Source organism: Lytechinus pictus, chromosome 5 (genome assembly GCF_037042905.1).
Source record: "Lytechinus pictus isolate F3 Inbred chromosome 5, Lp3.0, whole genome shotgun sequence".
Classification (NCBI taxonomy): domain Eukaryota; kingdom Metazoa; phylum Echinodermata; class Echinoidea; order Temnopleuroida; family Toxopneustidae; genus Lytechinus; species Lytechinus pictus.
The window spans coordinates 15,896,892-15,924,618 of NC_087249.1; the positions used below are offsets into that span (position 1 = coordinate 15,896,892).

The window sequence follows — 27,727 nt, forward strand, 5'->3', positions numbered from 1 at the left end:
ATAAAAAAACCCCATATTTTTAGCTTAAATCTTTCAACTAATCCTTTGCCGCTTTAGTAAAACGCGTTTAGAGCACTTAGCGGAGCAGAAAAAAAAAGAAAAAAGGGGAAAGAAAGAAAAAAAAAGAGAGGAGAAAATGAAGAGGAAAGAAAGATGATTTAATAATTAAACTGTCCCTTCTTCGCCATTATGGCAACTTCCATGGTAACATTGATTGTGATTGGCTGCTGAGCCCTGTTGTCACGGTAGTTGACATAATGGGAAGGTTACACAGTTGTTATTCTTTATGAAACGGACCCCAGTTTTTTATTAAGAGCGATCCACAAATTAACCCTTTTTCAGATCGGAATATCAAATATTTTAAGCTCGCGCTTCGCGCTCGCTTTATTGATTTTCATAATAAAAGATGTATTTAGAATGCCTAGATTTTAGGCGAATTCACTAAGACCATACGTATTTCACTAACCGAAGGGTGCGGGCGCGAAGCGCGAGCTGAAAATTTTTGATATTCAGATTATAAAAAGGAACATTTTAAGGACTGATCTTAGGAATTGATGAAGAGCAGATATATATCACCAATCAACTCATGCGAACGTAAGCACGGACAAGAAATGTTTTATATAAAGGACTTAAAATGGGGCAATCACTTTAAGTAGTCATGAAAAAGAAGCATATGTCACTACATAAAACAATAATAACTCGAAGTGCAAGGAAATAAATTTGGTGTATGTTTACTTGAAAACGGGAGGTTTTACTACAACAGGATTATATATCTCGTTAAATAGACAGTGCGAGCACCAGGAACAATGAAGACATAGGCCCTGAGCAAATTATGTTTCATAAAGTTATGAAAAAATGTTTCTTAAGCAATATAACATAACATAATTATAATTATAATTAACAATAGATTCTTCTTTCCCGCTACGTTTCTCTCCCTTTCTCCCTCTTTTTCTCCTTTTCCCCGTTGTTTTTTTTGGCCAGCTGATGGGGGGGGGGGCACGTGCCCCCATGCCCCCTTGTAGTTACGCCACTGAACCCTGGTAAATCTGACCTTTTTGTTGTATTTAATATTCTCATAAGAACGACATAATGATTCTTCCGAATTTCCTTATTTTCTTCCAGGGCACTTGATTAAGGGTGTTTGGTAGTATAGTTATCAAATAAGATAAATAAAAGACAGGTAACATTTACAAATCGTTGTGTGTTATCATTTGATTACATTTCCGTTATTCAAAATATATGAAATAAAAATAAATTAAAACGGCTCTCGACATTAATAAGCATTAATATATAATGTAGAAACGTAATTTCAATGGAATGGGGTTTTGCATTTTCTCCACATTTTATATTCATCATTAAGACTTTATGTAAAGCAAACAACACCACGCAATTACAATGGCTACTTACAATCACTGTGATATAAATATTAAAAAAATATTGTAACACTTAAAACTGGATCAGCAATCCGTATTATTTACATAAAAAACACATAATATTTAGTTGAATACAGTACAACATTGAATTTAAAGACGATTACGTTTAAGGCTGCCCGTTTTCTCCAATTCATTTTTTTGATCAAATGCAATACAATATGAGCTCGCCCCGTAGAAATAAAAGTATAATAATAGTATCAATACGTTTAAAAAGTAGAACGGTTATAGTTTCCAATGAAAATATCATTTCATAATTTGGATAATGAAGGTGAAGATAAAGGCGATATACAATTAAACCCCAGAAAGGATCATTTCATATACTTCAAATATTCTAATAATCCTAATGGATTTGACGTATTTTACAAATGACTATCATTTTTACGACTAAGAGTTCTCTTTCTCATCTAGTATTATTATGACTGCCTATTCACGCAACGGTTTTAAGAGTATTATCAAAACGAAGGCATATATCTCTGAAGTTTCATTTTTGCTCTTAAAACTTCGGGCTTTATATATAAAACACACATTTCAAATAATAAGCAGGTGATTAAGCCGAGCTAGAACCAATTATCAGAAGTATATTTTGCATTTATATAATGCCGTAAGAATATATATTATTTGTTATATTAAGAAAATAACTATTCAAATGCAATTCAGTTCAGTTATCAGAATACCCTTAACAAAAAATATACGGGAGGGGGATCTATTGCCATGTCGGTGGACCCTAGTAAGTCAAATTAAACCATCATTCATAGATCGTAGCAATGCTGTTATAGATCGTACTCGTGGTCGAACGCCTGGAACCCGAACCCCGTTCTCCTTTTGGTTGACCGTTAACCGTGGTTGAATTGTTGGTGCGAGAGCCAGGATAGTCGTAATGTGAGCTCCTCATGGAAGATGACGTCTTTAAATGAATAAATAGAATAAAGCCCGTGCAATAGTTTGTTCAAATCAAGCAAATTAAACATGTTAGAGTAATGGATCCCTATTTTTGTATTGATCCATAGATGAAACATTATAAGAATTCATGATATTGTTGATTTTTCTTTATTTCAATCGTAGGCCTATTGTATCTTTTTTATTGCTAGGTTGGAGGTAAAATGATATTTAGTTAATGATAGTAATTATAAAATTTATACGGCGTTTAATACAGATGTTTCTAAGCGCTCAGTGTTATGCCCATTAATCAAAATACCGGGGGAAATAAAAAGTAGTCTTAATAAATTCATAACAAAATTCAAAGAAAAAAAAAGAAACGAAAGGCAACTAAGATGTGAACCTCCATATAGGCCAATCCATAACTGATATCTAGACATTAAAAAGGTGGGTCTTTAGCAAGGTATTAAATTGATCAAGGGAGTTGGCATTATGGATATAAGATGGTAATTTATTCCACTGAATTGGAGAAAAAACCGAGAAGGCTCAATCACCGTAAATGGTATTTGTACGTGGTCCTAAAGTAAGCTGCAAGGTTGTTGAAGAATGAAGTAGACTGAGTGAGCTCGAAGAGCGGAGAGAGATGAGGTTAGAAAAATATTTAGGAGCTATAGGCCGTTGTTTATATTTAAGACGTCATAAGAACTTTGAAAATGATGCGCTGGCGTATTGGAAGCCAATGAAGTGATATCAGAATAGGTGAAACATGTTCAGATATTTTTGAAAGAGTAAGAAGCCCTGAAGCACTATTTTGAATTCTTTGGAGTGGGCGTAAATGTGAGAATGGGATACCAGAAAGAGCAGAACTGCAGTAATCAAGGTGGGAAGATGCCCCGGGGGGGGGGGGCGACTTCCATTGACGAGTGGATACAATGCGCGACCATGGGGTCTCGAAAAGCACCCTAAACAAGTATTTTCCATATTCTGAAAATGCACCCCTTAACAAGTATTTGCGTATGAAACCATACCCTTAACAAGTATTGGAAACCAAACCATACTCTTGGCAAGTATTCACTGAATTGAACCCCTAAACAGGTACAGCGATATTTTAATTGTTATGTATCGGTCGTCGTTATTACCTGTACCTACATCATTTGGTTTAGTAGGCCCCACCTCCCACACCTCGCGCAAATCGTACTCTAAACAGGGTTGACTGACATTGTGGCAAAAAGTACATCCTTTATAAAACATTTTAGTCTTAATTGTTTATACCCTCGCAAATTTGACCCTAAACACGTATAGCTTTCCTAGCGAAATAGATACCCTTTTTTCGTTATTTTAGTTTTTTTGACACCCTTATTACGTTACGTACGTAACGTGCCCCATCTTGAAAAAGACATCCCTTTTACGTGTTTTGGGGGTCGCGCATGGTATCCGTCAATGTAAGTGGCCCCTCCCCCGGGGAAGATACAAAAGCATTGGTAAGTTTAGCAGTTGTGCTTTGGTCGAGTAGCTTCCTCATTTTTCCAATCTTAAAAATACCAAAGGGGGCAGACTTACAAATATTCTTAATATGCTGTTGAAATGTAGGGTTTTTGTCTCACCTGCATAGCAGAGTGAGACTATAGGCGCCGCTTTTCCGACGGCGGCGGCGGCGGCGGCGTCAACACCAAATCTTAACCTGAGGTTAAGTTTTTGAAATGACAGCATAACTTAGAAAGTATATGGACCTAGTTGATGGAACTTAGCCATAAGGTTAATCAAGTATTACTGAACATCCTGCCTGAGTTTCATGTCACATGACCAAGGTCAAAGGTCATTTAGGGTCAATGAACTTAGACCATGTTGGGGGAATCAACATCAAAATCTTAACCTAAGGTTAAGTTTTTGAAATGTCATCATAACTTAGAAAATATATGGACCTAGTTCATGAAACTTATACATAAGGTTAATCAAGTATCACTGAACATCCTGCATGAGTTTCACATCACATGACCAAGGTCAAAGGTCATTTAGGGTCAATGAACTTTGGCCGAATTGGGGGTATCTGTTGAATTACCATCATAACTTTAAAAGTTTATGGATCTGATTCATGAAACTTGGACATAATAGTAATCAAGTATTACTGAACATCCTGTGCAAGTTTCAGGTCACATGATCAAGGTCAAAGGTCATTTAGGGTCAATGAACTTTGGCCAAATTGGGGTATTTGTTGAATTACAGCCATAAATTTGAAAGTGTGTTGGTCTAGTTCATAAAACTTGGACATAATAGTAATCAAGTATCACTGAACATCCTGTGCGAGTTTCAGGTCACATGATCAAGGTCAAAGGTCATGTAAGGTCAAAGAACTTTGGCCACGTTGGGGGTATTTGTTGAATTGCCATCATATCTCTATAAGTGTATTGGTATAGTTCATAAAACGTGGAAATAAGAGTAACCAAGTATCACTGAACATCTTGTGCGAGTTATAGTAGTTTTCAAAATCAGCACTGCTGCTATATTGAATCGCGTGATGCAGGTGAGACGGCCAGAGGCATTCCACTTGTTGTTAAGTGTCACCCCAAGATCCCTTGCCAACTCACTACCGATCAAATGACTATTGTCAGTGCTCCTGTGGTGGAGAGCATTGGGAAGGACTCTGTGTTTCTACATTTTGAGGAAATATGGATCATTTCACACTTGTATTCGTTTAGACAGAGCTTGTTATCATGTGACCAAGTTTTGGTGTCTTCTAAGCAGCTACTGAGCTTCCGTGCAGCTTAATCCTTACCAGTGGGTTTCAAAGTAATGAAAATCTGAGTATCATCAGCATACATGGCATGTCGAAAATCCTGGTGAGAATTAATAAATCTTCACAGAGGGCTTGTATACATGATGAAGAGAAGTGGGCCGACCACTTAACCATGAGGAACGCCGCAGACCAAGGGGAATTTTGCCGATAGGGTGCCGTTCATGGTAACTTGTTGACTTCGATTGTGGAGGTAAGAACGGAGCCAATCAAGGACAGTCCCAGTAATACCAAAGTCATTTTGCAGGCGATACAGCAACAGTTCGTGGTCGATGTTGTCGAATGCAGCAGTGTAATCAAGCAGAATGAGCACTGCCTCCTCGCCCAGTCAGTCTGCAAGCCCCCATGTTAATGAGCAAATGAGCAAGATTTATCCAAGTCCTCTCGTGGCTGAATTCATGTCCCTGCAAAATCTCGTGAATTGTGAGACTGTTTTCTCAAAGAATTAAACCCTTTTTCTTTGAGTAATATTGATTATTTTTGTACCATAGGAAAGAGTAAATGTTACTCTTTTATATTGGTTATTTCTTTTGAATAAAATATTTTGATGAATAAGTGAATTTGACCTGAAAAAATGCCTCAAACAGAATTTTCTTCCTCTGTTTTCACTTGCAAAATTTTGTGTTTTAGGCAAAAACATTATTTACATCATCAAATAGCTCAAACTCTATACTTTCTTACAATGTCACTCTTGATATGTGGCATCTTTTAGATGGGTCAGCAGCCAGCTCTTTCCATCAAGATGCAAGACGAGATTTTTGAAATTTCTGAGTAACATAAAATCCAGAGTTCAGATTGGCTGAATAATGTTTTCAAAACAACTGGCACGGGTAATTTAAAGAGATTACCACATGGTGAGTGTGACCTATGTGGGGAACATTGGAATTTGCGTGGGTGTGTGGTCTCTATGACCAATCAGAGCGCAGTATTCTTGAGCTGCTAAATGTACTTGGCCTATATAAAGCTGGCTGCTGACCCATCTAAAATACCTCTACTTATAAAAATTATATCATATTAAAGCTTAGATATTCAGCTTTATCACAATCAAAAAATCATTCGGGCTCAAACAAAAATTAAAAGGAAAAAACAATTTTTGTTGCACGAAAATAATTATTTTCTTTCATGTTTTAGATCAAATGTTCACCTATATCACACATTCTTTTTTAAAATCCAAACACATGACCTGAAAGAATGATTCTTTTACTTTTTAAAGATACCAAAAACCTTGAATTTGGTCAATATTTAGAGCAGCAATGGCCGAATAAAAAGAGGTGTTTTCGCCCGCACCATGCTCATTAACAATGCAAAAACCCTCTAGTCATGAATATCACTTGGATAAAAGAAGCTACTTTTTCAGGGCTTGCCAACTGACTGGCCCCTATCAACAGCCAGAAGAAGATCACTGAAAACTTTCACCTGTTCAGTCTCTGTAGAATTGTGATAAGCTGACTGATTAAAAATCCTTCAAGGTGATCCTTTAACTGCGAAGTCACGACCCTCTCCAGGACCTTAGCGATAGGCCTGTAGTTGCCGATACTATTTGGATCAAGGATCAAATTTTTGAGGAGAGGAAGTAAGAGTGATGTTTTCAGAGCTCTAGGAACAATACCGGTTGACAAAGAGATATTAATACACTTTGTGATGACAGGGATAAGTTCCTCGAGATATTTATTCTGAAGCCATGTAGGTATCGGATCTAAATTGCAGTGTTTAGATGGTAATGACTCGGTGAGCTTCTGGATATCTAGGTCACTGATGAGACGGAATCGTGAGAAGTTATGTTCTGTAGAAGGTGTAGTTGTCGGAGCCGGGATAGCAGGATTGAAGGATGATACCACTTTCGATACCTTCTCCCTGAAGAACTCGGCAAACCGTTTGGAGAAATTCTCTGCACATGAATGATCTGGAAGAACTGAAGAATGTTCTGTTGATGGAAGCGATCTGACGATATTGAATAACTGCTTCGTGTCCGCCTCTGCAATAGGATTTCTGAAGTATGTAGACTTAGCATTGAAAATACACTCGTTGTACGTAGGACTCGCTTTCTCGGCGACAGAGTTCCCTGTCAGCATTAAATCCAGACTGAATCATACGGCGTTCAGCCCGCCGCCTTCGTCTCTTGGCTTCTATGATATCATCAGTGAACCAAGGAGATTTTGGTCTGACAGTGACAGTTTTTACTTGAAGAGGGCATGCTTGTCAAACAGAGAGCTCAGGCAGGTGTTGTAATGATCAAAAGCCTCAGATGGACATGTCAGTTCGGAAGGTGAATGTAGTAAAGATACAGCAAGATCAACGATGATAATTTCAGAATGATAGAGAGAGAAATGTTAACGCAGAGGAATGGTCAACATAACCAATGTGACGGCGAACACACAATATAACCAAACCAAAGTTGAAGATGACCTGTGCTGGAAAGAACGGTGTCACATTGCGGGATCACAATATGTTCGCATAGTGGACCATGTTAACTTTTTATTCACATTGTCAAAATGCTTTAATAAATTCAACAGTTATGACGATATTTTCACACTGTGGACGCCCCGACAGTGTGACTGTTCACAGGGTGTTTCCATGGTCGACTATGTGGATATATGAACCACACTGTTTATTCTAACAGTGTGAAGTGTTCCATACTGTGAACACACTGCGGCACACACTGTGGGACATCGTGCCGTTTCCGGTAGGGACTTACCGCCTTGTTGTAAATGGCGCTCGATACCGATCGTCTGTTAGTAGATACGGGATTCCTACTTCGATGAGAATATCCAGTCTTTATGCTCGAATTACCACTCGAACCAGGATATAGGTAGTAGACATCCGACTGTGAACTTTCCTTTCGGTACGACAGCTTAAATGAAGGAAAATATGCAAATTAATCATTAATGCACATATCGTAATGAATTTCTCGTTTAAAAGGAGTGACCGAGTTAAAGATTTGCAATAACCGTCACAAATAATAACGACGTTGATAATGATAACTTTTCAAATGATGATAGTGTTGATCGTGGTGGTGGTGGTGGTGGTAGTAGTGATTGATGATGATGAAGATGATGGTGATGGTTGTGGTGATTATGACGATATGATAATGTAAAAAAATGACTTTGTTAGGGCAAATCGGTGCATTTTTACTTATGAATGTTTTTAATAGAAGATATCCTGTGATCTATATTATTTACCTAATTTGTCAGCATACCCCAAGTTTATTTTTTTTCTATACCATGAGTATGTTTTGAATCAGCTAGAGTGAGGTTCCTGAAAGCGGGTGGGGCGCTCTCCGTAATATTGCTGTCTACCTGTATGCATGCACTATGCAAAGCAAATATCCTAAATCTGTTTTCAAGTTCATATTTTGAATGAATAGCTAACTTGACAAATTAGACATGTTAGAAGGGGGCTAAAAACTTATGAATACTGAAATGCTCTGTAATTTTGTTAAAAGTTTTAGGTGTTTGGGAAAAAATACGATTTTTATCTGGGCCAATAAAGGTGAGTAAACACCTGAAAAATAAATAGTGACTAAAATGGACAGACCTCGTCATTATCGTTCCTGGAATAGTGATTTAAGGAGGTAGGTCGATCTCCAAACATCATTTCCGCCATATTCTTCTTACGCTGGGAGCGGAAGAATGTGACGCATGCGCAGGTGAAGATGACCACCAAGACAATTCCCAGCCCTGGAACAAGTCCAGCAATGAGGGCGACGTTCATTGTACCACCTGCTGAAGGAATGTCAGAGTAGTTGCAAACAGTAACACAGATTTCCAATAAGGCAGTCCTAATGACGTCGTCGTTCCTTTATTAATGCATTGTTTCAGACTATTTGGAGTCGCTTCGAAAACAGTAAATGAGAAATACTTGTCAAATTACATCATCATGGTTGCTACAGATTGTGACAACGACGTACATTTTCCTTTGTAATATGCCAAGGGTAATTAATAGAGTATAATGTGCCTTAAAGGTCAAGTCCACCCCAGGAAATTGCTGACTTGAATATATAGTGAAAAATCAAACTTGCACAGTGCTGAAAATTTCATCAAAATCGGATGTAAAATAAGAAAGTTATGACATTTTAAAGTTTCGCTTATTTTTCACAAAACAGTGATATGCACAGCATTACTAGGTGAGTTAGTCGATGATGTCCATCACTCACTATTTATTTTGTTTTTTATTGTTTGAATTATACAATATTTCATTTTTTTATAGATTTGACAATACGGACCAACTTGACTGAACGCTAATTCCACATGTTCAGGGAGGATTTAATCGTTGTATCACTTGACAATGAGGAGAAAATTAGAATATTTCATATTTCATATAATAATATACAAAAGAAATATAGTAAGTGGATGACGTCATAGTTTCCTCATATGCATACCAGCCAGGATGTGCATATTACTGTTTTATGAAATTAAGCGAAACTTTAAAATGTCATAACTTTCTTATTTTAAATCCAATTTTGATGAAATTTTCAGTGTTATGCTCGTTGGATTTTTCTCTTATTATTCAAATCAATTTTTTGTTGGGGTGGACTTGTCCTTTAAATTACTTTTATGCAACTGGACCCGGTCACACCCTTTTTAAAAATTACGGTCACAGACTCGATTCCTGATACTCTAAACGTCTTGTGTGTTGTCATTGACGTGCTCATTCTGCTAGTTCATTTTTTGTTTTGAATCTACGCTTTTATGAATCTACGCCTTTGACTTTGTAACCATTGAAAGAATTGAAACCTGAACATTTTCAGGCAAAAATATACACTTTCTACTCTATGAAATAGTTTGCGTGTGATTTGTAATGTGCTATTATGTTCTACAAAGGACGGTATAAGTTTGAAACTCACCGATATCACTTCGTGTTTCGTCTGGGTCAGATGGAGATGCTAGGGGAAGAAAAAGAAAGTTTGCTTTAACCAATGATGGGTGCTAACATCTAAAGGAGGGTTTTGTTCTCTGCTAGATAAACTGCAGTGGCTGGCTGTTCTATTTTTTTATCTTCTTTTCTTCGAAATATACTTCTTTTCACGCTTGTTATTATTACATGTACTGCTCTTATTATCTTGTTTTCCCCATTGTAAATATTGTGATTATGTTTGTGATTGCAAAACAAATAAAACACGTGAAAAAAAAGTCTGGTTAAAGTATGAGAGATCGGATAAGATTATAGGATAAATCAACAGATTTTTATTAATGAATGAAACAGTCTTGGTGATGATTCGAAGATGTTAAATGTATTGAGACCATATGAACACGTGAACAGAATATAGAAAGCTTTGTGTTGTTAAAAATTTAAACCATCCTCCAAATATTCATAATTACGATAACCGGTATTTTATATTTAAATACAAACTATGATGGTCTCATTGTGTATATGGTAATGACATGCAGATACGAATAAATAAACAATTAATCAATAACTATAAAAAAATGCCATGATTTCAATTTGATCAGAACTAATGTCAGTACATCCATTAGATATCAAATCATTATGCTTCCCACGCACACGGGGGGAAACCGGAAACATTATGGAAAATACTGTTCCTACCAAGAAAACAATATCGGCCGGGTAGTGAAGCTGGGTAGAGGTCGTCATAACCCTCATTGCATAGGCAACCGAATCCAAGTCCTGGATCGGTGTTGATGCAAAGGGCGTTAGTGTCACAATCGTGGCTTCCATCAGCGCATTCATCTACTTCAGTGATTTCTATAAAGACAAAAAAATAGGTATGTATTGTACACACAAACACGCACCCACACACACATGAACCTGCCTATTCCTACAAGGTTGTGCAATCGACAAATTTTATATATTTTCTGAATTTCTTGAATTTATTATAACCATCAGAGATGCAAAAGAAATGAAGGGGGTGGGGATATCTAGCATTATATAGGAGGCCTAAAGTTATAATTGCATTGCGGAGGAAAAACAATAATAGGAAAGAAAATTAAGAACATCACAGATACGAAATTATTAAATAAAGTTGAAATTAGTGATAGTGTATGCTTTATATTATTATTATTATCATTATTATTATTATTTACGTACTGCGCTTTTCCCAAATTGGCCCAAAGCGCTTACAACAAAAGAAGACATCAAGTATAGATTGAAATTGTAATCCTAAAACTCTGGACATGAAAAAAAAGTATTTAGTCCCTTTTTAAATGAAGGGAGAAATGGTGACTGTCGGAGTGAAAGAGGTAACTTGTTCCAATATTTTGAAACAGGTACAGTGAAAGTCCTATCCCCAGCCAGTTTCCGTGTAATTTTGTAGGTTAGCCGAAGTGGGTCACTGGAGGCTCGTACATTCATGCGAGGGGTGTACAAGGTCAAGCAATCATTTAGATATTGAGGTGCCTGTTTGTTAAGAGATTTGAAAACTAACAAAAGTAACTTGAAAACTATTCGATGCCTTTACACGGAGGTGTACGGAAATGCGCGGTTTCTACAAGGATAGCCAAGGTAGCACTAGTATAGGGATCTGCTTGGTACGCTACATGGAGTCCACACGGAATACATGGATGTTACATGGTCCTTACATGGACCTCACGGTGGCTGAAGGTCTCTATTGGGATATCTCTAGAGCATTGACCAAGATTGAAGTTTTATTTTTATTTTTCAACGTACACATACATGGTCATGAACACGGACTATTGTTCATGTACGCAAACAATGGAGAATTTTCCACCCCGGATATAGCCTCCCGGATGCATTCGGTAGCTACACGGATGTACAAGGTGGCTACAAGGATAAAGACGGATGATTATCCGTCCGTGTACCCCGGGATGAAAAATTGAACATGTTCAATTTTCTCTCGGATATGCCGGTACATCAAGGATGGCGCCGGATGAGTAGCCAGTGTGTACACAGGTGTAATCCCTGACTGTACACGGATGACCCCGGATTGACAATCCGGGATGGTCCGTGTTGCATCCGTGAAGGTGTAAAAGGGACTAAAGAGGAAGCCAATGTATCGAGTCAAGGAGTGGTTTGGACGCGTGGAATCTTGTTACTTGATAAATCAGGCGAGCAGCCCAATTTTGAAGACGTTGAATACGATTTCATTGAGCATGTTGAGTAACAGGTATGTTGGAGAGAAGGCCATTACAGTAATCTAAGCGAGACAGAACGAGAAACGTTTTGCATTGTTACAGGCTGATTGATATATCTTCTTATCCGAGAAATATTCCTTAAGTGAAAAAGTTACTGTAGTGCATATTTGAGAAACACGATCGAACATTGACATTTGTCTATCGAATATCACACCACGATTTTTGACAGTAACTGAAGGCTTATGAATATATCGCCAACCTTTAGCTTTCAGATCTGGCAGATTATGTAAAGTGTGGGAAGAGGCTGCTACGAAGAATTCTGTTTTTGTGTCATTCAATTTCAATTTATTGACTGTCATCCGATTTCTAATATCTGAAATGCATTTCTGGAGTCTAAACAAAGCAACAACTAAATATCCTGGTATTTTAGGGTTAAATGAAATATACAACTGGGTATCATCAGGATAAAGATGGTAGTTGATACTATGATGTGTAATAATATTCTTACAAAAATTTGATGACAGTTGGAATATCAGTATTTAAAGATATTGGAAAAAATATATATACATTTAAAAACGCTATTTTACGGTTTTGCAGTACCAAACACTTGTTTATATATACATTTGGAAATAAAACATGGCAGCTTACTTCCCAGCTAAATTGCATATACGTATATGTACGGTAACGTACCCAGAAAACCTTACCAGGAATAGCAAACATCTTTTAACAAACAAAAATGGCAAGTAAAAATCGAACATCATACCCCCCCCCCGAAAAAAAAAATCAAGTTAGGCTCTTTCCCCCTACACCCCCACCACTATACGTACCTGCAACATTAAGTGATGCCATGTTAATACGAAGGCTGGTATTGTCAGCTGTAAGATGATCTTGGCCTTCTATCATTTCCTGCATGAGAGCGTCGGTCAAAGTGGTCTCATCACCGACGAAGGTTTCATCTACGGAGACAGCAGAATCTACACCAAGACTACCATTGAAATACCCCAAGACCACAGAAGTGATGACACCCCCAACACCTCTGGCTTTTAATACCCTCGGTATCTGTAAGTAAGACAAACGTGACAGAGTTTGTACAGAAATCAGTCATAAGTGTATGTCATTGAGTTTTGAAAAAAACGTGTATCAATCATTTCATGTCACAATAAAAAAAAAGGTGTGACTAGGATCCCCTTGCATAAAAGTTACTATAATGGTAACTTTGCCACCCCATAGTACCCACCATGGCAAGAATGATTAACAGCCAATCAGTATAGGAGTCCATGAAAGATACCATTGGATGACAATGACTTTAAGAGTAACTTTTATGCAACGGGGCCAAGGGCTTCAATCTCGAAATTCTATCCTCCATTTTGGAGCTTAGTTTACAGGCGCACGCCCCAACTCCTGGTTTTACACATATTCAGAACAGACCTTACCATTGAATGGGAGGATAAAATACATATAAACAGGGTGTTGTTTGAGTAAACATGACAAAATTAAATGCTTAAATAATACGGTAATAACAAAAAGAAATATGATAATAATAATAACCTCTTAAAAACAAGTCTATTCTCTTTTGGACAGTGCTAGAGATTAAATCTCCCAAGAATGTGATGAAGCTTTGGAAACAGAGTTCTCTTATAAACAAATCACATGTTAATATCAGAAACGGCACAAGACCTTGAGTTGTTTTAAAAAGATGTTCGTAATAAAAATAAAGCAAATGACTGCATCATGCGTGTTTGTTATTTTATTCAGACCCAAAATAACTTTAATATCCCCTTCCGCTAAACATGCTAAATGTAAAATCAAATCGTTTTATTATGTCTAATTATCACTGTATTCGTCTCTCAAAGTGACTAAGTTACAATGGTTGGAATTCTATATGAAAGGCTTCAGCTTTTACGCGCTCTGCGATTCAAGGAATACATTCCTGCCAGGAACCCATGTACCTTACCCAAGTACATCTAGACATTTCTAGCAGGAAATCTTTCAATATAATGCTGCCATCAACCCATATTGGGTAAGTGGGGAGCTGGCAGGAATGTAGGCCTATCCCTTGAAACGCAGTGCGCGTGACAGTTGTTCTACTTAAAAAAACAAGGTTAATTATCAGATAACACTGCATTGCTCTAAAGTGGTCAGATATTTCTGATAAAGTAAGTGGTATATAAGCAAGACTAGTATAATTATCATGGATATGATATTTACCACATATCTAATTACTTCTGCACCGGCGATATATTCTGCGCTCTGCGGATCTCTGTACGCGGCGTCAAAGTTTACTTGAACACCGTTGATAGCAAGGAGAATGTAGGATATTCTTAACAGACGACTTGCTGTGAGGAGGTGAAAAAATGGCGGTACCAGCAGTTCGTTAGTGAATCCAATAATAAAGATATAGAATCCATGGCTAAAATGTTTCAAGCTTTCCTCAAACTTGGTTTTTTTAAATGTGATATTTATATTATTCCTAGATCGTTTAAAAGTGTGTAATTAAATTATTGTGTAACATTAAGGAATTAGCATTTTTTTATAGTGAAAAAATATTAAATTCAAAATTCCTGCCTGAAATTGAAAAAAAAATCAATGGGACATTAGATTACGATTTGCCCAAAAATAGAAATATAATATTTACTTCTTTACTATATTAATTTTACTATCTTCTTGTATAGGTGTGACACAGAGATTGACCAACTGAAATATATATGAAAAAGCAAGATTTTTCTATCAAATTGTAAAAAAAAAGTGTGTAGTTTTATGTCTGTTTGTTAATTTTTCAAATTCCCCTGTAAGAATGACAATCATTTTTTGTATGGCTATCCTTTTTATTAACAACTTCTTTGATACTGAATTGTGGCTAGAAATTATGACCCCAACCATTCTTTGTAATAGTATTTTTATTCATACTTATACAAAATCTTCTATTGGTCATTATGATCTACTAAAAGTAAGCAAACGGGGGATTGGCCCTCACCTTTGCTGCATCGAGATACACCATTTCCTATTTCTCTCCTGAACCATGTGGTTCGACATCGGCACGAAGAGATTACACATCTTTCCTGTTCCAAAACACAGCTCTGGGAACATGACTCTGGTTAAAAATCCAAATTCCAAGATTTAATATCAGATGGGACCATTAAATGTCATTTGTTTTCATGCAACCTTTCTTGTTCCAAAAATTTAATTCTGCTTTGAACTAGACAAGTTGTTTTATCTTAGAAACTATATCAACATAACTTTAAAAAATAACCAATGGCCCCCAAGTTCCTTTTACCATTTTCAGAAGTTAAATTGATTGAACACCGAGAAGTCCTTATTTTCTAGTGAGGTACACTGTGTGCAACCGAACAGGAATGTCATTTTAATAAAATAAAACATAAAATCTTATATTGATAAAAAACAGACACTCATAATATTTTGTAATCACTATTTGCCCAATATTCTAAGTTAATCCACATGGTAAAACAGTCAATCAGCTCAAAGTTGCATTCAGCACTATTCCTGCATATGATCACGGTGATACCCAAAGTGGACTTATGTTCTGTACTCCACGCAGTAATAGACCTATCTGAATCAAAGCAAACTGACCTACCTTCACATACGCCATTCACAGGAGCTCTGCCATCTTGACATACGCATACTCCTTGGAAGCAAGTCTGAGTATCCTCACAAACTACGTCATTGCACCTCAGATCTAATTCCCAGCGTAAGAAAAGTATGGAAGTATATATTAGTAGAATCAAGTAAACTCCATTTCTGTCTAGGGGTATCATTAATTTATGATCATTGGATGATTCCTAATATGTTAAGTAAATCAATCCTCACAAAAAGTAATAATATTCTTCATCGTGTTCATTAAGTCTGGTTCAATCCCGAGCCCTCTTGCAGGTAGAAAATAGAACCCCTTCAACATGATGTTCATGTTGAGAAGAAAGAGGAATAGTTAAAGGTTTGGGGTGAATTATACAAGATAATGTAATTATAATGTAATTGTTATATTGCTAAGGAATTCGAATAACATTTACCATTTTGGCACATCATGCCTGTGAATCCGGAAGGACAGGTACAGGTAAACGTTGTAGGCTCCTGATTACAAGTACCCCCGTTCATACATGAATCGATTTGACATGCTATTGTTGGAGTACCAGCTGTACAAGGACAAAGCAATATATACACAACGTGCGTAGTGACATCAGTATATATATATATATAAATATATATTCTTTCTTTTTTTCGATTATTTCAAGTGAAGATTTTGAACGATTCCCGCATATTTTCAAACTATATTTCCCTTGTTACGCTACCAATTATAGCATGTATAATGACAGTACCAAAGTATTGATATCTGATGTTCGTTTTTATAAAGCTACAGGAGTGTTACAAATCACGTTAAAGTATTAACCGAGAAACGGGAATTTATACCCAGACATTTAAATCTAATGTCTAATTAACTATCACATTGATAACGTATCATCAAGGTGAAATAAAGCAAAATAATCTACTTCGCAAACTGGCAAATTCATCTCATCATTAGCATGATGGGTAGGGGCACTCTGCGAGCAACTGTCCAAGAAATTGCCTTTTTTCTATAACGGTTTATCTGAACACGGTACAATTATAATTTAATCAATATAAGCATGTAATTCTAAGCCCTCTTGTAATGATATATCTTTTAATAAAAAAGACAGGGAAGTAATATTACGACTGCACTGTGGGTTTTCTATGGAATTCTCATATCCCTCGTAACAGCTACACTGGAAAGTCCCCAGTCTATTGACACAGAAACTGTTAGCATCAGCACTGCATGGCAAAGTTGAACATTTATTGATACCTGTTGACAAAACGACGATGAAAGCGGTATATAAATAAAAGTACATGTTATCTAGGACCACAATGAATAATGTTAATATTCGATTAACATTATATTGAATGGGGTTGTGATCGGTTTGTACCGTGCGTATAAAAAAAAAGTTTACACTTTGAAAAAATCTTGTAAAATTATACATTTGTAATATCCTGAAGATTTTTCCACAGATCCATTTAAGCAAATGACGATATAACTGTCGAAAAATATTTCCGCTTGAGTGAGCACCACTTACTTTTAAAAAGTTAGTGAAAAATGATTTGCGCAGAACTTTGAAATAGTTATGATATTAAAAGTATACCTTAATCATGAAGAACACGTATAACTTAGCTAGTAAAATTGATCTGAAGATATCTTTTACCTTTTTAAACTTGTTTCCTTGCCCAAAACACTTCGAAGGGTGCATTGCGCCCCACCCCACTCCCCCACACACGGAGGCCATCGTGACGATATTTGCTTTACACTGAGCTGTGATTTACATGAAATGGCTTAGGCTTGATTTTCATTTTGTTAATCATTGTCAAGCTTTGAAAAAGTGCGGAGAAACAAGTATTAAATGAAAAATGAAATGTAAACCCACTTCAAATGATAAAAACTTAGTGAAAAAATGCTGGAGATGTCTGATATAAACTTTTGTTCAGATTCAGTTATGTCCTCAGATCCGGCTGGTACGAAAAGGGTAAAGGTCGTGCTTACTAAGTGTTGAAATTTCAATTTGGGTGGCAAAATTGTTACAAAATGCTTGAATGTATCCGTTTTATTTCAATTGACTAAAATTGCAAGGGCAATGTATGAGAAATGTTTCGCAGGGTAAGTTTGATTTCGCCCTTTCCCCTTGACACAGCGTGAAAACGAGCATTTCTGCGCAAACAGATTTCTGCGAGCTTTACAAAAACGGACAGTGCTCACTCAAGTGTAACATTCTGTCAAAACTTTTACTTTCATTTGATAGATAAGACCCAAAACCAAGATTATATGTGACAAAATTACCCACATGTTGTATATTTTTTAATTCCCAGGGTTTTTTCAAAGTGTAAACTTTTTTTTGATACGCACTGTATAGTCCCTTTAATCTTTTTCTTTGCTGTATTTATTTGCATTAGTTTGCATAAAGCCTAAATTATTCAGGAATCCAAACCAACCTTGCAAGTATAAGTATATACTTTTCCTCAGTAAATGCCTATACTGATCTTATCATCGCCCGGAGGGGGGGGGGGCAAAGTGTAAATTATAGTCGTCCATAGATTGAAAAATTACCTAAAACAACAACAAGAAATGGTTTCTTCGATCAATCTCAGGGTACTCTAAACGTTGGTAACGTTTCCCTGCCCATACAATTTCTCATATTATATTTTCATGACTAATACCCTTTTTAAGACCATGAGATCAATCGTATTGAAAAGTTTACTTTTATACCCCTTATTTTGTCAATTGTATACCTTTAATGGACAAGCATGGTGTCAACTTCTAATGACGGTGGGAGCTCCCGTCTCCCGTACAAACTGTAACATTAAATGGGAGGTAAGATAATTGCCACCTCAGTAAAATATTATATTTTAAAATGTCCAAAGAATAATGGCTCCGTTTTATCCATACAACCCTAAGAAGAATGGAATGGGGAGATGGGGAAAAACAGGAAAAGAAAATTAGTTGACAACCAACTTGCAAATATTAATATTTATTAAAGAAAAAAATCTTACTCTCGCATCCGATTTGGTCAGATAGAAGACCGTTTGCCATGCAATAAACTGTTGAATTCCCGACGAGATTATATCCAGTTGGGCAGCTAAAATCGCATTCTGTATTCTCAGTAATTTTCGTTCCTGCCGGACATGCACTGTTAATATTGGTTAGTGGGGATATGTAGTCAACTTCACAGAGAACTGGGAGAAAAGTTTAACGAAATATGATTTAATATCGAAAAAAAATCTTACTTAACATGACTCTACTCAATCCATTCTTTGCTCAAGTTTTGAGCACAGATAGAATAGTACGATTAAAATTAATTGACCCGTTAAAAAAGGGTTGCCATCAAACACATATCAAACATTCAAACAGGACTTTATTTTCAAATAATGAAACAAGCGTATTTGAGTCTTTCGCTTGATCTTTTGTAACGGTCCGATTTCTAGTTAAATTCGAAGGTACCGATGTTCAAGGCAAATGGATGAGGGAAAAACTGATCTTAATCTTACGTCAGGACGGGTCTGCTATAAAATGTGTAGATCTATTTATGAGGGGAAAAACAGTCGTTCCAGTTACACTTACTGGCAGAGGCGTCGATCCTGGGGGGGGGCAGGGGGGCGATCGCCCCACCAATGAAAATATTGGGGGGCAAACATATCGTTTTGCCCCCCCAATAATTCCGCATGTGTAAAAAATAAAATAAGATTGTAATGTTACACATAAATCAGCAAGCGAGATCGAAATACACAATTCGTTCTTTATTTAAAATCATGCTCAAAATGTCCGCTTTTCAGATTGGAATATAAAAATTTTCAGCTCGCGCTTCGCGCTCGCATCATTTCTGTAGCAAAAACCCATACTTTTCATGATTAATAGGTGAATAGAATGTCCCGTTTTCAGTTCTAAGCCTCAAAATAACTCGCGGTTCGATTTGCAATAATCTTTTGTTGGATATATATCTTGTTCTTAATTAAAAACGTCCATTAATCTCAATTTTTTTCTGATCAAAATATCATAATTTTCAGCTCGCGCTTCGCGCTCGCATCTATTGTTTTTTAGATACCCATCTTAATCATTGGTACCAAAAATGCATAGAATATCAAGCTTACAGGTCAGAATATAAAGAAATTTCACCTCCGGCTCTCGGCACTTGCATTATCTGTGTAGTGAGATATGTATCCTCATGACAAACAGTCCTAAACAGGCACCTTTTTCCTGTTATCAGATCAGTATACAAAAAAATTTCAGCTCGCGCTTCGCGCTCGCATTAATTTGATGTTGAGATTTGTGTCTCTATCTCATGAGTCATATACATATTTATATATATATATATATATGTGTGTGTGTGTGTGTGTGAGGGTGTGTGTGTGTATAGATATATATATATATAAAGGCATATAAGGGTGTGTGTGTGTGTGTGTGTGCGGGTGAGTTTGTTTGTTTTGTGTGATCGAGCGCCTTTGGAAAGTTGATTAATGATTTTGCCCCCCCCCCCCCAATCTGAAAAATGGATCGACGCCCCTGCTTACTGGTACAATGCGGAAGGGATCCGGTAAGTTGTCCACCAACTCCACATCTTGCAATATCGTCACCTTCAAGAAGATATCCCTCAGCACATCCAAACCTACACTCAGTCGGCCAATCAACATTAGATTTCGAGTCACATGATCCGTTCAGAGGCAAAGTATATTCCCAAACAGGACATATGATAACTGGAAATAATACGAAAGAAATGAGCATATCCAATTATTTGAATGTTCTCTTATGGTTAGGAGCATTGTAGATGGGCAATTCCATAAAATCAGGGGCGTAAATTAAAACGTCGATTCATCTTTAAATGCAGTCAAAGTGCTTAAATTGCCCAATTTTGCATTCTAAAAATGCAAACTTTCTTGTGTGTTCGCTCCGCTCCCGCGCTCAATGTAATCTTACAGGATTTTGGCCATGACAAATCCCTACGTTTAGCATATTGCAAATATTATATCCCCTTCATCATGAAAGTATGGTTATAATACGTCCATGTACAAATTGTAAGATATCAATAACTTTTAAATATAGTTTGATCATAAACCAACTAAAACATCCTTTGAATACACTAGCGTGAATGTAGGGGGTCATACTAACCTAGCATCTTTGTGGATGCGGGGGATAATCTGTACAAAAAAATATCGGTATACTTTATACTTCCAGTTAAGAGTAGGCCTACGATGAGTTACTGATAACATTGACCAAATTAATACCGTTAATGAACACAGAGGCAAGTTAGGACAGCAATATTTCCCTCACACTTTACAGTTTTATCTGTTTATAGGAGGGTTTAAATCACATTAATCCCATAACAATCTAATAAATATTTCAAACATGATTTTTCCCCAATATTTTTATTGTTGCATCACCTCCCAATATAATCTTTAACCACATTTAACCGGTGAGCAAATGAGTTTTCATTGAACAAAATATGGACCGTTCAATACCTATTTGCTCTTTTTATTTCCTTTTCCTTTTCTTATGTAGTTTAATTTATTGATAATCTACCTTGATCATATTCTGTAATTATATGCACACCATTTTGAAAGACTGAAGCAATTTTTCAAGGCTCGCCGACTTCGCTCACTCGAAGCATTTCTTCCATCATTACACACCCCTTGAAAGACGATTTTGGTCATCATTCTTTATTCCAACATTGAGAATTTGCTCGCTCGCATATTTACTGTAATTCATATTTTATATCTTAACAAATCCATTACAATATAGCCTTCGAACAAATTCATGATAGGCTTTTAACTGAAAGATATAATGTACACATTTACAGTATGTACACATACGTATACACTGCCCGTGATGTGATAATTACCCCGTGATCACTTAAAAGAGGTTTTTGGGCATCATTTTGTCTTCCAACTACTGAAAATCTGCTCGCTCGCTTCGCTCGCATATTGATATTAATTGTAAATCATTGCTTTATAGCTATAACAAATCTTTATAGGCTTTTAACTGAAATATGGGGGAATTATGTATATGGTCATAAACCACCGTATACACGTACACAGCCCTTGGTGTGGGGGTGTCCCCAAAATTTTGAATTTTCAGATCAATATATTGCTATCATCCACTGCCCCCACCCCCCCCCCCCCCCCCCCACTGCTCGGACCGGATTTACGCTAGTGCATTATGTACGTCCGACCACCTATATGTGGGACCTTCATGATTTTTTTTTTTGTCTCTGATTTCTTGTTCTTTTGACAGTCTGTAATTCCCCTAAATGACCATGACCTGGTCAGTTTATGAAGTGAAGTAAAACTTGAGAAAAATGGGGGTCGGACGTACAAAAAAGTTGATAACTTTATGGGACTGCCCTCGTACATGTTGAGTTCGTTATGCTCTTGTACTTCAATCAAGATATTTTATTTCAACATACGTATGGCGGCCTAACCAATAAAAAACAAATCATTCCGCTCATCAAATTATACATATTTGCAAAAATAGAGAGGGAATAGAAGCGTGACCGCCTTACTAGTACAACTTTGGAAGTGATCCGTTGAACCGTCCACCCAGACCACACATTACAATATCACCCCCTTCAAGGACATATCCCGGTGCACACTCAAACCTACATATCGTTGGCCAATCAACACTTGAGTTTGAGTCACATGACCCGTTCAGAGGCGGAATATAGTTCCCAACAGGACAGGGAATGACTAGAAATATTTCAAAAGAAATTGTATATCCAATTATTCAATCGCTATGGTTTAGAGTCATTCCGACTCTAAACCAAAGCGATGATCTGGGCGATTTAGTTCCGATCGACCGATACTTGAAAACAAGTATTGCTTTCTAACAATATCTAGTGAGTCAAATAAAAACTAAAACACCCACGTTGATTAGCCACAGCCCAAAACGGGACTTCGTCGTTTACTGGCAACGTAGCATACCAATCATGACGTTCTTTCCAAAAATTCGTATGGAAAATTGATGCGACTTACTTATCAAAGTACATAATCCTTAAAAAGAGTCTCAGATTCTTAACTCACTATTCAACATTTTGATCGACTTATAATGTGATTGTGTCTACCAACTAAAAACAAAGTTCATATCCACAATATTTATATTACAAAAAATGCGTGGCTGTCTTACTGTTACAATCTGGAATTGATCCGTTGAGCTCTCCACTAAGTCCACACCTTGCAGTATCGCTTCCTTCAAAGAGATACCCTTCAGCACATTCAAACCTGCACTCCAATGACCAATCAACACTAGAGTTCGAGTCACACGACCCAGTCAGCGGCCAAGTATAGTCCCAAACAGGACAGATGATAACTGGCAAGAAGAAATGGCAGCATATCCACTCATGTTAACGTAGTGTTTAAAGTGGTAATTTCACTTTGTTCTGATTTAAAAAAAAATTATTTTGGTTCTTAAAAATGGGCTAAACATTAGGCTTGTAGTGTAAAATACCATCCCAAAAGTTTCAAGGGATCATAATATCTACACGAACAATTTTTAAATCTTGGATATGTAAACCAAAGTTTGAAAATAATTTAGGGTTGGTTTCAATGACTATACAGCGAATCTGTGCACTTCAACGCATTAACTCTAGATTAACACAGCACGAACTACATACAGCGTGTACAAGATATACATTGAATGTCTAGTGCAGCTAACAATAGTGTGGTATAGGAGATACACACAGCAGAAGGCAGTCGACGCAGCCAACGGACTCTTTGGAATTGGAGAAAATTGGTCATACGCCAAACCCGTCTACGAGACGGTTCTCAAAATCAGGCTTATAAATTGCCTCTTGTATCTAAATCATAGTTTTTCATCCTATATTGTGGTCTGCTTCAGGGTTTTTGAGGACAAATACAGGCATTCATACACATGTTTCGTCTTAGTTTGAGAATTTTTTAAATCGTCTGCTCACAAAGTGAAACGATCCCTTTAATTGACTGACACAAAATATTTGTTTCATGAAAATCTGGCACGCCAAATAACACCAGGACCACTTTCGATTAACTCAAGCCCAAAAATATGGCTTACTTACTGACAGTAATAATGTAACCTACCAATTACGTAGTCCTGAAATACGTAAAACTTGAAAAGGGCATCGTTTCCATTAATGTCAATGCCAAAGTGACATGGTATCCACTTTGAACTACATCTGCTAAAGTCTTGATTCCCGAAAGGTCCATATTCTTAATTATTCAGCATTGCTATCAAATTTTGGTACAAAATCATACACAATAATAACAATGCTCATCTTTACAATTTCATATAGATATAAAAAAAAAAAGCGTCACTGTCTTACTAGTACAACTTGGAAGTGATCCGTTGAACTGTCCACCCAAACCACACATTACAGTATCGTCCCCTTCAAGGAGATATCCCTCTGCACACTCAAACCTACATTCCGTCGACCAATCAACACTGGAGTTCGAGTCACATGACCCGTTCAGAGGTGTAGTGTAATTTGGAACAGGACAGGTAATGACTGAAAATATCCCCCAAAAGAAATTAAAGAATATGCAATCATTTAAACTTTGCGTTAGAGAATAATATTAATAGAGTCACTTTTACACGTGAGTTTAAAATAAAACATCTTTTTCTCAACAGATCCAAAATCCAGATATATATAGAGTACGAGTCACTTTGAATAGCATTATTGGATGTTCTGAAACAGGACTCGATTATGTGCTGATAACGGAACTGTTCTATCGCATATGCTTATGGTATAAAGATTGAATAAGTATTATTTCAAAAGATGCAGAAGCAAGCCGGAGTTCCGTCAGTAGCCCCAGTTCAAACTTCTCAGAGTGGCGAATTTAAGCGCACAAATTATATCTATACCCTCCCGCCTATCTTTACAATATTCCTTTTGACTAGAGAAGTATAAGCGTGTCTTCCTTACTATTACAATATGGAAGTGATACGTTGAGCTCTCCACTAAGTCCTGAATATGAGAAATTGACAATGTAACATATCAATGGTGCAGCCCACAAATATGTAGATGAAGAGGAGCATTATTTTCATAAATGTCACTGCCGAATAAACGTGACACCCACTTTGAATTACATCAGCCAAAGACATAATTCCCGAAATAGTCCAGTTTTCTCAATAATGCAGAATTTCAATCACATTTTGATACAAAAGATTTTCCAATAACAAAAAAGTCACTTTGCAGTATCCCTATTGATAAGTGAATAAAAAGAAGGGGAACTGGCTTACTGTTACAACGCGGAAGAGATCCATTAAGTTGCCTGTCATCTCCACAACTTGCTGTATCGTCACCATCAAGGAGATATCCCTCGGCACATTCAAACCTACACTCAGTCGACCAATCAACATTAGAGTTCGAGTCACATGATCCGTTCAGAGGCCACGTATACTCCCAAACAGGACAGGTAATAACTGGAAATATTACAAACAAAGTAAGCATATCCTATTATTCAAACATTGTCTTCTGGTTCGGGAGCATGACCATGATGATAGAATCGCTTGTAAACGTTGAGTTCGTTCTGCTCTTGCACGTGAAACAAGACGTATGTTATTCAAAAAGGAGCCAAATCCACTTAGAGCATTTTTCAGTGAATCAAATATATTATACATGTTTTCTGATGATTAAACATTTGAAAAAGGAAAGCATTCAGAACATTTCTCTATCTTGTCTAAAGAAGCACAATTGTTTAATGCGATATGGTGCATTTGATTTCCTTCTCATAAGATACAGCCATATTTACCTTTAAAAACCATTTTGGTTAGAATTGGATTATATGTTTCCTTTTCAATTAAGGTATTTGTATGCCTTCCCAATAATAATAATAATAATAATAACAAAGACAAATACATCTGTTCATATTCACATAACACAAATACATTCGTGATTGCCTTACTTGTGCAAGTCGGAAGAGATCTGTTAAGTCGTCCACTCTCTCCGCACCTTGCATTATTGTCACCTTCAAGGATATACCCTTCATCACATTCAAACCTACACTCAGTCGACCAATCAACACTAGAGTTCGAGTCACATGATCCGTTCAGAGGCCAGGTATATTCCCAAACAGGACAGGTAATGACTGACAATGTTTCAAAATAAATGAGAATATCAAATTATTCAAACTTTGGCTAATGGTTCGGGAGCATGATAGAGTCGTTTATACATGTTGAGTTCGTTCTGCTCTTGCCCTTCAAACAAGACATTTATTTCAACAGATCTGTCTATGCCTAGGAAATAAATTTATTCGGCTCCCCCTCACATTGTTCATATTTGCAAAAATAAATAAATAACATAAATAAATAAACAAATAAAATACAAGCGTTGACTGCCTTACTGGTACAACTCGGAAGAGATCCGTTAAATTGTCCGTCATCTCCACACCTTGTAGCGTGGTCACCTTCAAGGAGATATCCCTCTGCACATTCAAACCTACACTCAGTCGACCAATCAACACTGGAGTTTGAATCACATGACCCATTCAGAGGCGTGTTATAGTTAGGGACAGAACAGGTAATAACTGAAAATATCGCAAAAGAAATCGTTGCATATCCAATATAAAAATCTTGCGTTATAAAGTTAAGAAACATGAGTGTCGGTTATGCATAGGCGATCGTTCCGCACTTGCATTTGAAACCGGATATATATCTTAACAGATCTGAAAATTAAATCAGGACCCGTTGATTAATGACAAGGATTTTATATCGTGTAGCCTTGTAATATACTGCTTAAAAATATAGTTTTAAGAGATATTAATGCAAAAGAGCGCCACGTCATCCACTTAGTACATCGTCTAAATATCTAATCCTCAAACGGTCCCAGATTCTCAACCAAAAATTCAGTCTTATTATCAACTTTTGATGCGTATGCCTACCCTCCAATAGCGAGGTCATCTTTGCAATGATCTTATCTATCAGAAAATACAAGTGCGAGTGCCTACTTGTACAAGTTGGGAGGGATCCATTGAGCCGTCCGTCATCCCCACATCGTGCAATATCGTCCCCTTCCAGACGATATCCCTCGGTACATTCAAACCTACACTCAGTCGGCCAATCAACACTAGAGTTCGAGTCACATGATCCGTTCAGAGGCCACGTATACTCCCAAACAGGACAGGTAATAACTGGAAATATATTTTAAACAAAGTAAGCATATCCTATTATTCAAACGTTTTATTTTGGTTCGGGAGCATGATCATGATGATAGAATCGCTCATAAACGTTGAGTTCGTTCTGCTCTTGCACGTCAAACAAGACGTATGTTATTGAAAAAGGAGCTAAATCCACTTAGAGCATTTTTCAGTGAATCAAATCTATTATACATGTTTTCTGATGTTTAAACAATTAGAATTGAAAAAGGAAAGCATTCAGAACATTACTCTATCTTGTCTAAAGAAGCACAATTGTTTAATGCGATATGGTGCATTTGATTTCCTTCTCATAAGATGCAGCCATATTTACCTTTAAAAACAATTTTGGTTAGAATTGGATTGGGTTTCCTTTTCAATTAAGGCCTTTGTAAGCCTTCCCAATAATAATAGTAATAATGATAACAAAGAAAAAAAAATCTGTTCATTTTCACATATCAAAAATACATTCGTGATTGCCGTACTTGTGCAAGTCGGAAGAGATCTGTTAAGTCGTCCACTCTCTCCGCACCTTGCATTATTGTCACCTTCAATGATATACCCTTCATCACATTCAAACCTACACTCAGTCGACCAATCAACACTAGAGTTCGAGTCACATGATCCGTTCAGAGGCCAGCTATATTCCCAAACAGGACAGGTAATGACTGACAATGTTTCAAAATAAATGAGAATATCAAATTATTCAAACTTTGGCTAATGGTTCGGGAGAATGATAGAGTCGCTTATTCATGTTGAGTTCGTTCTGCTCTTGCCCTTCAAACAAGACATTTATTTCAACAGATCTGTCTATGCCTAGGAAATAAATTTATTCGGCTCACCCTCACATTGTTCATATTTGCAAAAATAAATAAATAACATAAATAAATAAACAAATAAAATACAAGCGTGAG

The 27,727-nt window shown here is 36.8% G+C and overlaps 1 protein-coding gene across 7 annotated transcripts in view; it reads right to left on the reverse strand.

Moving 5' to 3' along the window:
* Positions 1-715: 715 nt before the first annotated feature.
* The window catches only part of LOC129261738 (sushi, von Willebrand factor type A, EGF and pentraxin domain-containing protein 1-like), a 39,228-nt gene continuing 12,216 nt past the window's right edge, over positions 716-27,727 (reverse strand). Inside the window, exons 6-25 of one of the 7 annotated variants that reach the window (XM_064099889.1) lie at positions 27,299-27,481; positions 26,628-26,810; positions 26,025-26,207; positions 25,587-25,769; positions 24,922-25,104; positions 24,005-24,187; positions 22,834-23,016; positions 20,229-20,411; positions 18,714-18,896; positions 16,852-16,980; positions 16,175-16,297; positions 15,742-15,843; positions 15,124-15,240; positions 14,358-14,485; positions 12,977-13,208; positions 10,645-10,803; positions 9,944-9,982; positions 8,635-8,819; positions 7,796-7,951; positions 716-2,337 (exon numbers count right to left, since the gene is read on the reverse strand). In XM_064099889.1, coding sequence (XP_063955959.1) covers positions 2,179-2,337; positions 7,796-7,951; positions 8,635-8,819; positions 9,944-9,982; positions 10,645-10,803; positions 12,977-13,208; positions 14,358-14,485; positions 15,124-15,240; positions 15,742-15,843; positions 16,175-16,297; positions 16,852-16,980; positions 18,714-18,896; positions 20,229-20,411; positions 22,834-23,016; positions 24,005-24,187; positions 24,922-25,104; positions 25,587-25,769; positions 26,025-26,207; positions 26,628-26,810; positions 27,299-27,481 — 3,176 coding nt within the window. In that variant the 3' untranslated portion in view covers positions 716-2,178. Of the gene's footprint in view, positions 2,338-7,795; positions 7,952-8,634; positions 8,823-9,943; positions 9,983-10,644; positions 10,804-12,976; positions 13,209-14,357; positions 14,486-15,123; positions 15,241-15,741; positions 15,844-16,174; positions 16,298-16,851; positions 16,981-18,713; positions 18,897-20,228; positions 20,412-22,833; positions 23,017-24,004; positions 24,188-24,921; positions 25,105-25,586; positions 25,770-26,024; positions 26,208-26,627; positions 26,811-27,298; positions 27,482-27,727 lie in introns of all 7 variants that reach the window. The other 6 variants (XM_064099888.1, XM_064099892.1, XM_064099893.1 and 3 more) reach the window with 6 other exon arrangements.